Genomic DNA, 14,665 nt, shown 5'->3' with positions numbered 1-14,665 from the left:
TGTCTTTAATTAAGTCTGCTATATTTCATTTTGTGAGTCTGTTAATGTATATGTTTACATTCATTGTAATGATTGTTGATTGTGCTCTTCTTTCCATTCTATTCTTTTACTTTTGTTTGTTTCCTGCTCTTTTTAGAGTTTGTTTTGCTTAAGACTGATCTCTCCCTTAACCTACTTTCCCTCTTTTTCCCCCATCCCTTTTCCCTCCTTTTTCCTTAATGAATTAAATTTATTTCTCTACACACTTCTGTTTGTATTTGTATCCTTTCCTTTGACCAATTCAAGTGGTAGTAAGGTTCATTTGTCACTAGTTTCTTGTTTGTATAGACTTCTACTTGTGTACTTGTTTTAAGTATTATAATTTTCCTCATCTTTCCTATTCCTCTTTCTCTTCCTTCCCATTTTTCTTTTAAGGTCTTCAAAGGATAGGCCTTCTATCTAATCTGTCTCCCTGAAGTGATCCTAGATAATGATAAGGGTTTTTGGGACATTCATGTATTATTTCACCATATCCTTGTTAAGTCCCCAGTAATTGCTTACTTCTTTTTTACATTTTCTTTCTGTATTATATTTCTGTTTCTACCCAGCTTGGGTAGAAGTCCTCCATTTCATTAAAGATCCATTTTCCTCCTGTCGGATTATACTTAGTTTTGCTGGGTAAGATATTCTTGGCCATAAACCAAACTTTATTCTTTGCAGCATAGTGGATAGAGTGCTGGGGCCAAAGGCAGAAAGACCTGAGTTCAGATGTCACCTAACCTCTGTGCTTCAGTTTCTGCAAAATAGGGAAAACAACAACACCTCCCCCTCAGGATTGTCGTGAGGATGAATAAATAATGTTTTGTGGCGTTTTTTAAGGGTTTTTTAAAGTGTTTAGTATAGTGCATTATGTGCATATTCTTCTCCCCATTTCTGAGATAGTGTTCTGAGTTCTCTGCTCATTTATTGCAGTGGGTGCTAAGCTTAGGTGATTTGACTTCAATATGTAGATTTCTTTCTTTCTGGCCATTTTCACTGTTTTTTCTTTAGCTTGGATTTTGACTATAATATTCCTAGGAATTTTCACAATGGGGTTTTCAGGTGACTGATCAATTCTTTGTTTCCATTTTGCTCTCAGAGATGGGGGCGATTTCTTTTTGTGATTTCTTGAAATATGATGTCTAAATTCTAATAGATTTGGAATGGAAAATGCCATCCGCATCCAGAGAGAGAGAGGAAAACTCTCCTGCAAAGCTTTTGTTTCTTTTCTCCATTTTTCTTCTCCCTCTCTTTTAGGATCCTTTTTGAACTCATCCAGGAGAACCTTTCGAGCTTGAGACCAATTAATAGCCCTCCTTGGAGGCTTCACCTCAAGCCATTTTGTTTTTGGTGTTCTCTTCTGGGCTGGTTTCTAGTCTTTTTTGTCTCCATAGTTGCTTTCTGTGGTGAGAGCTCTCTTAGATTCTTTTGCTTATTTTTTAAAGGTTGAACTCTATGCTGAGGGCCCAGTGGGGATTATCCTCAGCTTCTTCTGTGGGTGACAGTGGCTCCCACTGCTCTGGAGCCAGTGCTACCAGCTTCTGCACTGCTCTGGGTGGACCTGGCCAAGACCCATCTGTCAGGCTGGGGTTCTGGGGCTCATTATTTGCCTTTTGTAGTTGTGTTGGAGGTCTTACAGCTGGTCTGCTGATCCACTGGCTTTTGAACCAGTAGTCAACGCTGCTGTATTTTGACTTTGAGCTTCCTGCTAGATTCCCCATGGACCTTCCCTTCCCACATTGAGCTGTTTCCCCCCTGTCCAATTGAGACAAAGCTTTCCTGAAGTCTTTCCGAGATATCTCATGCTGCAAAATTGTTATACTTGGAATGTTTGTGGGTTCTGTCTCTCCAAAATCCAATCAGAAGTTTGATCTGCTGTTGATTCTGACAGAATCTGGGAGAGCTCAGGCAAAGTCCTGTCTACTCTCTGCCTTTTTTGACTCTGCCCCCTAGTCCAGTGATTCTTAAAAATTCTCTTCTCAATCTGTTTTCCAGATCAATTCTTTTTGTTACAAGAGTTCTTGTAATTTCTTCTATTTTTAAATTGAAAATAGCTTGTTTCCTCATATTAGCTTCTATTTGGTCAGTTCTAATTTTTAGGGAGTTTTTTTCTTGGATAAGATTCTGGATCTCCTTTTTCAAGGTGTTAAGAATGTTCTTTCTGATCTTTCTTTCATAGCCCTTCATTCTTTTCAACTGTTAAACAGCTCTTGCTTTATCTCTTCCAGGATTTGTGTCCATGCTCTTTTTCTTCAAGGCCTTGCTTAGAGATCTTTTGAGTCATTTCCTTCTTCTGGATTTGCGTCTTAAACCTTCCCTGGGCCAAAATAGCTCTTTATCGGAGGATTTCTTTCTGTTGTTCCCTCTGCAGTCTGCCCCGCATCTTTGACCTCCGGCAAGGCCTGAGTGGTCAGGACTCAGTCGGATGCGTTTTCTAAATCTGCACAGCAGAGGGGAGAGTTTGGCTCTCCTCCTTCCTCGTCCGTCTTGGCTCAGGTCTTCCTCATACCACGTCCGCTATTCTTTCTAGAGCACATGATGCTTCTCTTTGGGGCAAGGGGACGACTGGGAAGCTGTTGCAGGAGTCCGGCGGAGATTTCGATGAGAAGGACTGAGTGAAGAGCAGGCAGTGGAGACGAGAGATGGTGTCAGGGAGGCTTGGGGGGAGGGAGGGTGTGGGTTGAGGCTGCCTGGTAGTGGGAATCTGGGGGCATAGAAGGGTGACTGAAATAAAGAAGGAAGGTGAGAAGAGGGATGAGATTGGAGAAAAGCATGATTCTTGATTAGGTCCTGGATGTGTTGGTTCTGAAAGGCATGGGGGGCCTCCAGTTGGAAACGCCCAGCAGGCAAACGGTGAGGCAGGACTAGTGGATGGAAGAGAGACCAGAGCTGATCCCTGGATCTGGGCGTCAGCTGTCTAGACAGGAGACTGATGAGAATGGCTTGAGGCCATGAACCCCGAGCGATGCTGAGGGCAGAGAGGGGCGCCCACAGGCAGCAAGGGCGTGGGGGGCGGGTTGTGTTGGAGATGCCAGCCAAGCTCACGGGCAGAGTTCAGAAGCGGCCAGAGCTGGATATGGTGGTTGGACATGGAGTCGTCCGCTTTGAGTCCATCATTGAATTGTCGGGATTGGGGAGGGTCCCGAGGGTCAGGAGCCAGGCCAGGGCTGAGGACAGACAAGTGCTTAGGTCAGAGAACGTGTGTGCATGAAGCCCTGGGAGAGAACATGGCACCTAGCAGACCGTGAGGAGCTTGTTATTGTGCCGAGGGCCTCAGGAGCCCCAGGGAGCTCAGCAGAGAGGCGGGCTTCGGGGCAGGGCTCCCCTGTGCCTTGAGCCAGTATTAACACTGGAGAAGGCGGCTTTTGAAATGGAAGTGAGGCGCTTGAGCTGGCTCTAGCAGGGGGAGCTTCTAGATCAGATGGCGTGTTGGGAATCATTTCAGAGGAGTGAGTCCCTGTCTTTCCAACAGTCATTTGTGTTCTTCGAACCCCATTTCTGGTTTGCCAAAGTGGAACAAGCATTTGGCCCAGAATCTCTTATCGCTCCCAGAGGGGGCTCCTGCCAGACAGTTTCCAGAACTCTGGCCACTGGTCTGCCCGTTATGGGGAGGGCATCCCCCAGGGCTCCTGGGAAGGTGTTCTGACCGGAGCATCTCGAGCCAAAAACCCAGGCCGACCGCCAGCTCTCTGGGCACACGAGAAGGCAGCCCTGGCCAGGAGTTCAGCTGCCGGGCACTTTGGGGAAGCCCTCGTTCGGGCAGAGGGCTACAAGGCCTGGGTCTGGCAGGATTGTCAGGACTGTTTCCAGAATTCTTGGAATTCTGTCCCACAAACGTGGAAGCTGTGCCCAGAGCCGGGTCACAGTGCCCACCATTGGGAGGACAAACCCTGGAGTCTGCCTGCCCTCAAGGCTCATCTTCTCTAAGGTGACTTCCTGACGAGGTCGTTCCCGTGCTCGATCCCTGCAGGGGCTCCCCTTTGTCTCCACTGGAAATCACCTCAGCCTGGGACCTCGAAGCCCTTCGTGCCTCCCTCTGGGGGCTGAGGGGAAGCCGAGGCTCCTTGTCCAGGAGGCCACGCTCCCTTGGAAGCTCCTCGAGGACGGGGCTGTCCTTATTTGTCCCCAAGGGGCTTAGAGTAAACACTGAAGGTCGTTCAGAAGGAAAATAGAAGTTCCTTTGTCCATCATGTGGGACCCTGCCCAGGGCGCTTCCCAGGGCCTCCTCCCAGGACCCGCTGAGGTCTTGCTTCTCTAACTCTTCTGCCTCCGAACTTCTGAGGCTTGAAGACTTTCTCTCCCTGCCACTGAGAGGATCCCAGTTAGAAATGTGCCATTAGAAGGACCTCAGAGATCTCCAGGACCTTGTGGATTCCCCGGGATCCGCTGGCCTGGAGGGGGAAAGGGCCGTCTGGACTTGAATAGATTGTTGGGGGATGTGGGGAGAGAGTTGTCCACAAGGCCCTCGTGCTCAGAGACCTGTTGGGGAGGGGTCGGGGTCACTCTCTGGAAGAGATTTCCAGGTTTTCCCTCCATGGCCTGTCGGGGTTCTGGGGCACAAGAAGATGGGGACCCCCTGGGGGCCACAACCTGAGCTGACCAGGGCCCAGGCGGGCAGAGCCAGGCCCCGGCCCCACGCTTCCCAGGGCTTTGTCTGCCAGTGCTCGGGCTCCCACACAGGTCATCACGTGGTAGGGGTGGGGGAAGTACCTTGGGTGGTGGGGTATCCCCCCTGCAGCAGCTGCCCACAGTGCCTTCGACCCCCCAGACCTTGGGATTCTGGGGAGGAGGCGGCGAATGCATTGCGGCTTCCTGGCTTTGAGACACCAATGTTTGCCGCTACTCTAGCTCTCTAAAATGCTTTTCTCGGAATGGTTTTTGAAAATCCATTTAAAAACTCCTCCTGTCCTGGGAACGGCACCTCTAATACCCCACATCCAGCGCTCCGGTCTCCGATTTGAGAGAAGAGGGAGGAGGGTGGTTTTAGTTGGAAAAAGCCGGGCTATTAAATAAAAGACGCCAACCATTTTAAAAATTAAAACTCCGGACAGTCTGGTGAATGGAGCCTTGGTTCCGGTGGGTGGGACCTCAGGGAGATGTTCTTGTAGATAGAGTTGAGTGTTTGCCTCTCTGGGCGGAGTAAGCTGCTTAAGCTTCTGTGTGGTAGGGATGAATTGCCAGGGTTTATTTACCGTTCTTCCCGAGGAGGAGGGAGGAGCAGAGAGAGGGTTTGCTAAGGACTTGCATCGATTTGCATTTTATTTCTGGGATAATTTGTCATTTCAATTCCGAATGCAAATATAATTGCTTAGAGCCGGGATCTTCCTTTTTTTTCAAAAGATAGCCATCTACCTCTGGGACAATTCCAAGGGAACCCTGTGTCTTTTATGCTCGAAAATAAAAGTTATGGACAAAAAAATCTTCAGACCCCAGCACCGAGAAGAAATGATTTGCTGCTTAGCCTGAGCATCAGGATGAAAGGCCACTTACTTCCCTTTAAGTTTATGGCTATGTTCCTGGAGCCGCTTGGAAGGAGACACCAGCAGGGCCGCCCTCTCCGGGAGGTCCCGCCAGCCCCCGAGGCAGTTTGCACCCATCCCGCTCCCTGTTTCTGTCCCCCAAACTGGCTCAGTGTTTTTATTTTTAAGAGTGTTTTATTGATACCTTTTGTTGAATATCCCAGCCCTTCCCAAGTAGAACCACCTCGCTCCCCAGGGTGGGACCCCGGATTCAGCCAGACACGAAGCCCCCCCAACATGTGGCAGGCGCGGGGCTGCCGGTTTGGTCCCATTTAGGGTTTCCTGGGTGGGGATGTGGCCCTGCTCTGCCATTTTTTCTCCAGCCCAGGTTACAGGAAGGTAGGCAGAAGAGCAGAGCAGCCCGAGGTCACACAGCCAGGTAGAACGCAAGGCCAGATTTGCCCGGGCACTCTGCACTGGGCCACCCAACCACCCTCAGAGCTGCCACTACAAAGGGGGAAGAAGGCCCGAACTAAAGACATAAAGTGCGTGATGGGCATGAAGGGCGGGCCGGCCATCTGAGCAGGAGCCTCGGCCTCCGCCCTCCTTGGCAAGGCCGACTGCATCTGACGGGGCTCATCAGAAAGTGTGGTGGGACATGAAGGGCCTCTGGGGACGCGCCCTCTGCAGCACATGGGAAAGGGACCTCCCCCTCGCATCCCATCCTCCGGGTACGTCCTGGGCTCGGCCCCATGGTCCCCTCGGCTGGCATCACAGCGTGTCAGAATCAAGGCCCCCTCCCCCAAGAAGCTCTAATGGATCTACTTCCTCTGCCCCATCGGAACACTTCGTTCGCCCCTTTTCCCTGCATTAAAGGGCATCGTTCCCGCCTTGCCTGGCTTGTTCCCCATTTAGGGGCCTCCTCCAGGACCTGGCTCACAGCCCCCCCCCATCTAGGAGATGTCCCCCCAGCTGTCTTCCCTGTGAGACCCCCTGCTGTCTCTGCATCCCGTTGTTTCCATCCTGGGGGTCAGGCTGCTCTGCTCACCTCTTAGTTTTTGCTCTCCCCACCCGTCAGGACCTCCCAGAGCTGTCCCAGTTCACTTAAGCTGGAGTGTGGAAGCACCGGCTCAGCACGCGGGAGGTGCTCAGTGATTGGTTGGCCAGTCACAGCCGGGGACCAGCCACCTTGGCTGTCAGGTCGGGGGCCCTAGTGCGGCAGCCCCTGAGGCTCTGTCTCCTGTCTTCCCCACCCAGGTGCCGCAGTGGTGCGCCGAATACTGCCTGTCCACTCGTTACCAGCACGGCGGGGTGGTCTGCACCCAGGTGCACACGCAGACCGCGGTCCAGCTGGCCCTGAGAGTCGCCGACGAGATGGATGTGATCCTGGGGCACGAAGTCGGCTACGTCATCCCTTTTGAAAACTGCTGCACCAGTGAAACCATCCTGAGGTTTGGGCCCCTTCTGTTTTCTCCCTGGGCCGGGGCTCAGGCAGAGCCCCTGTCGGGGTGCTTGTGGGTCGGGGGGCTCATGGTGTCGGGGTACTCGGGGCACCAGTGTGGGCATTTGTCCTCATTAGGAAGGCTGAGGTGCACACAGGGAGGACAGAGACTGCCCTGACTCTGGCTTCTGCAGCCAGGCCCGAGCCCGTGCCCGCACTCCTGTCCCCCTGAGGGGCCCGGGGAAAGGCTGCTCAGGAAGCTTGCGGGCCGACCTCCCCCGGGTCTCATGGCCTGGTGTTCACCAAATTGCCCTCGTTGAAGCTCATGTTGGGGTTTGTGGAACCTGCCCTCAGGCAGTCAGCTGAAAGGAGGGGGGCTTCCCGGGGCCAGGCCTGTGTAGGAGTGCTCAGACAGGGGGGAGAACAGGTCCGTGTACCACCAGGGGCTCAGGAAATGGGGGAGGCAGCACAAAGGCCAGGCCCTGAATGGGGTCTGAGTGCTCCAGGGAGGCAGGCCGTTCCCCCGGGGCCTCTTCATGCCTTCCGATCTTGGGGTCTCATTCTCAAGGAAAAGAGAAGGGGGGCTCTAGGCTAGATGTCAGAGCCTCCACGTGTCCTGCATTGGGCGGTTCGAGCGGGGTGGAGGTCTGAGCATCGGAGTCATTGACTTGGGGCTGGAAGGGACTTCTGGGCTTCTCGGGGCCAAGTCCCCTTCTCTCAGATTCAGAACCTGAGCCCCAGGAAGTAGAGGGAGTGCCCCAAAGCCAGTGGTTTTCCCAGCACACTTAGCTTCTTTTAGCAAAGAGCTGCAGTTCCTGGTGTGCAGGGGACCTAAGGAAGGGCCTCCTTCTAAACCAGAGCAGAGAGTCCAAAGTCATGGCCCTTCTCAGGGGCTCGAGGGGCCAAGCTGCACTGGAAGAGGAGCCTCCTCACCTCTTCTTTCCTCCAATGTTCCCTTTATTTTCTAATAAATAATTGGCAATTTTAAAATAAGACCGAAGCATCCTTGGAGCTAGGGGGCTGATAAGCCCATAAAAGGATTGTGTTCTTGTCCACGTGAGACGATCATCATTAAACAGAGTGAGATGGTGACAGAAGAGCCCGCCTGGTCCGAATGTGAGCAAGGAGATCCCCCAGCGGGCCGGGCTGGCCGTCTGTCCAGCCTGCGGGCGGCTCCAGCCCCTGGGCTCCTTGATAGGGTAACCGCCTTCTGGCCAAGCCTCCTTCTCTGCTTGTAAACTTGTCTTTTGGAGCCCAAGGGGAAGATTCAACATTTGCTTCTGCTCATCAGCATCATCCCCCAGGGCGTTGCCAGCTTTTTTTTACTTATTAGATTTTGACATTTATTAAATAACTCTTGGGGAGAAGCATGTCGGGGCTGGAGGGGACCCCGGGCCTCTGGCATTTAGCGGGCAGGTGAGCATGGGCACCCAGGATTGTATAACGTGCCTCAGACTCATTCCCAGGGCCCTGTGCTCACTTGGGTTTCCTCTGCCCAGGTACTGTACGGACGAGATCTTGCAAAGAGAAATGATGTCTATTCCTTTTCTGGGCTGCTACGGGGTCATCATCCTGGACGACGTGCACGAAAGGAGCATCTCGACGGACGTGTTACTCGGGCTTTTGAAGGACGTTTTGCTGGCCAGGCCCGAGCTGAAGCTTGTCATCATGACCTCCCCTCCCCTGGTGGGCAAGCTCAGTTCTTACTACGGGGCTGTCCCTCACATCGAAGTGAGACACGAGTCGCCCGTGGAGGTGGTGCACCTGTGCGCGACTCCCAAGGACCACCTGGTGTCCGTCATCCAGCTGATCTTTGAGATCCATCACACTGGAGAGGAGGGCGACATCGCGGCCTTTCTGGCCTGTGAGCAAGTAAGTCCCATTGGCCGGGCAGAGCCATGCCCCAGGAGCGTCCTCGAGGCCCTGCTGGGAGCTCCCTGCTATGAGCCCCAAGAGCTGAGCCGCGGCTGATGGGGAGAAGCTGAGTGCTGCTGGGAGCTGGCCACCCGTGGGCCGAGCATTCCAACAGGCCGAGGTTAGGGCCGAGGGGTCTGTCCCAGGAGCCCTGCCAGGAGCTTTTCTCTCCAAAAGATTGTTCTGGTCCAGACTCGGTGCCCTGAGGCTTCGCATTCTGGGGCTTCTGGGCACCAAAGGCAGCCATTTCCTAGCATAGATGATGCTCACCTGAATGGGTGGGAAGAAATCTCCCATGAGGCAAAGTTATATCTCCCCAGGCCACGTGCTCTTACCCCTCAGGAGTGCTCTGAGGCAAGTGCTGGAGAGGGACAAGTGGGCCGGCCTGGGTTTAGGAGAAAAACATGGCTTGAGGAAGCCGAGCAAGCCCTCCTTGAGGCATCTCTGAGTGAAATGAGCATCGAGGGGCAGACAGGATTTTCCAGACAGAGGAAATGGATGATGGAGGCAGACCAAGGGGAACCCAAGCTAACGGGATTTCACGCGGGTGGGGGAGCTCTGCGTTGGTGGCCGGGACCCGGCTGTGGGTTCAGCTCTGCTGCCACTTTGAACCAGACGCCTCATCTCCAGGCCGTAGGCCGCTTGTTTGAAAAATGAACGAGGTGGATTAGATTGGGGGTGGCCCTCAAACTCATTTGGGATGGCCGTGCCCCGGCAGCCTCAGGTGACAGCAGCCCGCAGCCAGTGGTGTTAGGAACATCCAAATGGCCCCAATTAAGTGATGCTGTCAGGCTCTTTCCAACCCTAAACCTGGTTAGGCCTGAGGAGGAGGAAGCAAAGCAGGGATTGGGGCTCTCCTTCCGTGGCAGCTTTTGATGCAAACGATGCGTCCAGGAGCGGGCAGTTTGCTCACTTTCTTAAGGAGGGAGGGATTGTTGCAAACAAATTTTTAAAAAGAAAGAAAGAAAATCTTAGATTTTAAAGAGTACATTTTTCCTCTATTTAAAGAACCTTGTGGTTTAGGAACAAAATTCTTGTCCTATACTTTGCGTAATTGTCTAATATTTTGCACCAAATTCACTTTTATTGCTTCCCAAAACATAGCTGGCATTCAGACATTTCCAGAAATAAGTGATCTGTCTCATTGAGTAGCACGAGTTATAAAAAGCACTTTGCTGCACGCCTGATTGTATCGGGGGCATTTCGCTGCCTAACTAGGCCAGCAGAGCCCTTCCCACCGCGACCCAGATAGAGCACCTGCTTCGAGAGCACGCGAGACAGAAATCCCGGAGGCTGTTCCACGGTTCCAACCGTCCTGCCTGCCCCACACCGAGGTCTGCTGATGGAGAAGGAAGACTTCCTTTCCCTGGAGATGGCTTAGAGTTGGCTCAAAAAAAGGCCAAAGGGCAAGCTGTGTGTCCCCGGCGGGAGCCTCTGTGGACTAGAGAAAACAATGTCATGTAGTCCGCTAGCCAACACAGCCTCAGCCACCGCTGCCGTCGGAGGCGTTTCCCGTTCTTGTATTTTCTTTGCCTTTTTTCAGAGGTGATAGACTCAAATAGCGCCAGTTATGAGCGTTCTCTTCTGTCTGTCCGAGGCTGCCGGGTTATCATTTCACTTAATTAAAAAACACTCGATTAATGATTCATAAGTGGAACTGATTTGTTTTGCTTTTTGCTCATGGATTGCATTATTTTTGACTCTAGGAAATTGAAAAAGTCCATGAGATTGTCTGTCAGGAAAGCTCGAACTTAAACCCAGATCTCGGGGAGTTGATGGTTGTCCCTTTGTATCCAAAAGAAAAATGCCTCCTGTTCAAGCCAAATGAAGACGTAGAAAAAAGAAGCCAAGTTTACCAAAGAAAAGTGGTGCTGACGACCAGCTCGGGAGAGTCCCTGCTCCGAGGCGGCTCCGTCCGGTTCGTGATTGACGCGGGCCTAGAGAGGAGAAAGGTGCGTCCACCGACGAGGCCAGGGAGGGAGCCTGCAGGAGGGAGCCAGGAAGTCCAGGCCTAGCCAGGACCCGAAGGCCCCAGACACGGCTGAGCCCTCTCTGTGGCCTAGGGAGAAGCTGCCTGAGACAGTGGGGATTGCAGTAAGAAGGCACGGGCCACTAAATACACGATAACCCAGCTCGCTCTGCCTGGCACCTTTGCCTTGGCAAATGAGTGGGGGACCAGGTCCGCTTCCCATTTTCCAAGCAGCTCTGTCCATGGAGACGTGAGGGTTGGGCTCCTTTGGGGTGATCAGCATCTTCTCTAAAGGTGTCAGCCGCCCAGGCTCTGCCCTTTGTTATGCCGTGATGGGACGGAGCCCTGGGCATCCACAGGGTGTTCCCTGGGAATAGCATCCCTCCTCACCCCAGAAAAGCAGCCTGTTCTTCCACCTGAGGATGCCCTTCCTGTGTGCCAGGCCCAGAATCACTTCAGGGTACCTGGCAGGGCTCCTCACTCTCCCGGCCCAAAGTCCCGGGTGACTCTCAAGGCAGAGAAGGGCTGGGTTCTAGACTCCTAAACATGCCAGAAGAGATTCTTGGCTCACATCGGGTTGGGGCGGGGGTGGGGGGGAGAGGACGGGGAGAAGAGCAGCAGCTTAGACATAAGTTCTCACCTCAAGTAGCCGGCCCCAGACTCACTCCTGGGGACCATTGGGTTCGCTTGGTGAGGAAAATCCCCCCTGCGGTGCCCCCTTAACGAGTTGCCTGAGAGGTTCACAGACTGTCCAGAGCCTCTGTGGCTCAGAACCTTGTGAAAACAGCCCCTGGAGCATCTTTCTGGAGTTGGCTTGGCTACAAAGGCCCCTCGGCCTGCTCCCCCTCCTCCCTCTGAGTCTCTTCCCCAAGGGCAAGTACAGTGTGCTGGGAAGGGCCGGACCCTCCCGTGGGATCCCAGCTCCTAGAGCCTTTCGGGCTATGGATAGAAGGCTTGTCATTGGCACATGAGGCCGGGAGAGGGACCGGGTAGCAGCTCTGGCTCCAGGCAGCGCCCATCAGGACGGGCTCCCTCTCAGCTTGCCTGGGGCTCAAGAGGCTGTTTCTCTCCAGGTCTACAGACCTAGAATCAGAGCCAGCTCCCTCATCCTGCAGCCCATCAGCAGGAGCCAGGCTGACATCCGCAAGCAGATTCTGGGCGCTTCGTCCTCAGGTACCACGGGCCCTCGGAGCCGGGGGGCACGGGGAATGCGGCAGGGGCTGGCAAAGGCAGCAGAGGCCTTTTCTCTGATTTCTTGCAGGCAAACTGTTCCGTCTGTACTCTGAAGAGTTTGCCTGCAAGGACATGAAGCCGCTGAAGGTCCCGGAGTTACAGGAGGCCAACCTGACCAGCCTGGTCCTTTTCCTGAAGCGCATCGATATCGCCGGCTTGGGCCACTGTGATTTCCTGAGCAGACCAGGTAACGCAGCCTGGCCGTACGTCTGTCTGTCCATCTTGTTGTGCCATGTGTTGTACGCTGCTCTTGGGGTTTTGTTTTGTTTTTTTTTTAATAGCTTTTTGTTTACCAGATATATGCATGGATAATTTTTTAGCATTGACAATTGCCAAACTTTTTCTTCTAATTTTTCCTCTCCTTCCCCCAGATGGCAGGTTGACCAATACATGTTAAATATGTTAAAGTATAAGTTAAATACAATCTATGTCTACATGTCCAGACAGTTGTTTTGCTGCACAAAAAGAATCGGACTTTGAAATAGTGTACAATTAGCCTGTGAAGGAAATCAGAAATGCAGGGGGACAAAATTAGGGGGATTGGGAATTCTCTGTAGTGGTTCATAGTCATCTCCCAGAGTTCTTTTGCTGGGTGTAGCTGGGTCAGTTCATTACCGCTCTATTGGAACTGTACGCACAGTTAAATAGCTTTTTGGGGCTTTGTTCCAAATTGCTCTCCAGAATGGTTGGATTTGTTCAAAACTCCACCAACAATGTATCAGCATCCATTTTCCCACATCCCCTCCAACATTCCGCATTATCTTTCCCTGTCATTGTAGCCAATCTGACAGGTGTGTAGTGGTACCTCAGAGTTGTCTTAATGTGCATTTCTCTGATTAATAATGACTTGCATCTTTTCATATGGCTAGAAATAATTTCAATTTTTTTCATCTGAAAGTTGTCTGTTCATATCCTTTGACCATTTATCAACTGGGAAATGACTTATATTTTATATTGAATCCATTCTCTACATATTTTAGAAGTGAGGCCTTTATCAGAAACTCTGGCTGGAAAAGTTTTTTCTCCTAAATATCATTTTATCCTAACTTCTGCTTCATGTAAAAGAAATTCATTCCTTGGATTAGCCACGGGGCCACGTCATGAAATGCTGAGCACTTCGACTTGCTAGAAATGCATGTCAGCCACATGAGGCGTCCAGGGACTGGGGGGGATTGTGATTCAACAAACAAGAACTGCCCTGTATCTGTGACCCACCTGGGAGGTGGGTGGGTGCAGTCAGTCTTATCATCAGCTTTTAGAAAGGACCAAATTGATATTCAGTGCTTTGGGGGAGGGGGCAGGGGGCTTTGAAGTTCCCTCCTTCTATCTGTGAGCCAGTGGGACACGTCATTTTAAGCACAGTGTCCCTTCGTATGGAGCCATCCATCTCCTACCATCACTACACCCAATGGTCTCCCATGAGTCTTTGCAAATCCAGGGAGTAAGAGACCCAGAAAAAAGAAGTAGACCTCATAATTATACTAAAGCAAGTGGGGACCGCACAGAGGCAGCCAAGGTCAGGTTCATTGTGTGGGCCAGTCTTTCCTCCTGCAAGAGAAGTGGAGCGTTCCAAGAGGCAAATGACATGTTCCCCGTGGGTGCAAACCATTGGGTCTCTTAGCTTGGGCTTCAGGAGTCACAAGGAAGAGTTTGGAGGGGGGTGACTTCTGAAAGCTGTCCATTAAAAAGGCAAATATTACCTAAGGCCCCCCCCCCAAAGAAAACTCACAGTATAAATATAAGCAGAGGATATGAATTTAATACAAGACCATACATTGTGTGTCTTTTTACTATTTTTCTTTCTGAATTTTGAACTTTTTTTTTTCCCTAGCCACTAACAGTGATTGGCAAATGTGTCTTGTTCTAGAACTCGGCTCCTTCCCTGGAAATTAATGAGTTTTTCAGAAATGTTTTCTTACCTTTCAGAATAATTTTCCCTTTGAGTTTTATCTTATGCATTTTGAACCACTCTTTTGAGAAGGGGCTACTAAGATCCAGCGAGGACCCAGCACACAAAGTAAAAGACGAAAGACGCCTTCCTAGTTGGGTTTTGGAGACAGGAGGATCTGCTCCCGTGGCTCCTGAGGGAGGTGGAGGAGGGACCAGACGGGCAGTGGCCAAGGCAGCTCATCCCTATAGCCACCTGAGAGGAGGCCGGAGCTGTCCCGGGAGGGCTAAGCTCAGTCTTGCCAAGGACTCTGCAGGAAAAGAGGCAGACGTGCAGAAAGATGTGTTCTGGCTAAAAAGGTCCTCCCAGGCTTTCTGGCCCAAGAGAAGGGAACGCCCCGTTTAAAGGCAGTGACACCATCAGGAAGTGACCAAGTTGAGCTTTGAATCCCGAGTTCAGGGCTGGGGCTTCTCCCAGGGCCAGAAATGATCATGGGAGACTTGCTTCTCTGGAGTCAGCCTCAGGAAATCAGGAAGTAAAGGTGAAGATGGAGGTGAGGGCTCCATCTAGCATCGTCAAGGCCTCCTGGAGCATGAGGGTATCTTGGGGGCTCCTTGGGTCATCTGTGCTTTGAGAACAGAATCCAGGAAGGTTGTGAGAACAGAACCAGGAGGTCACTGGCTGAGTTTGTGGAAGGTTTCTTATTCCCTCTGTTCATGGATGGCAGCAGTTCACAAAGTACC

The 14,665-nt window shown here is 51.8% G+C and overlaps 1 protein-coding gene across 2 annotated transcripts in view; it reads left to right on the top strand.

Annotated features, from left to right (window-relative positions):
• The window catches only part of DHX32 (DEAH-box helicase 32 (putative)), a 67,354-nt gene that overhangs the window by 36,116 nt on the left and 16,573 nt on the right, over positions 1-14,665 (top strand). For both annotated transcript variants that reach the window (XM_074297135.1, XM_074297136.1), the window contains exons 4-8: positions 6,735-6,928; positions 8,418-8,790; positions 10,539-10,784; positions 11,875-11,974; positions 12,063-12,221. In XM_074297135.1, coding sequence (XP_074153236.1) covers positions 6,735-6,928; positions 8,418-8,790; positions 10,539-10,784; positions 11,875-11,974; positions 12,063-12,221 — 1,072 coding nt within the window. The remainder of the gene's footprint in view (positions 1-6,734; positions 6,929-8,417; positions 8,791-10,538; positions 10,785-11,874; positions 11,975-12,062; positions 12,222-14,665) is intronic.

The sequence above is a fragment of the Sminthopsis crassicaudata genome, chromosome 2 (genome assembly GCF_048593235.1).
Source record: "Sminthopsis crassicaudata isolate SCR6 chromosome 2, ASM4859323v1, whole genome shotgun sequence".
NCBI lineage: Eukaryota > Metazoa > Chordata > Mammalia > Dasyuromorphia > Dasyuridae > Sminthopsis > Sminthopsis crassicaudata.
Note: the sequence above shows the minus strand (reverse complement) of the source record. Positions and strands in the feature narration are given on the sequence as shown.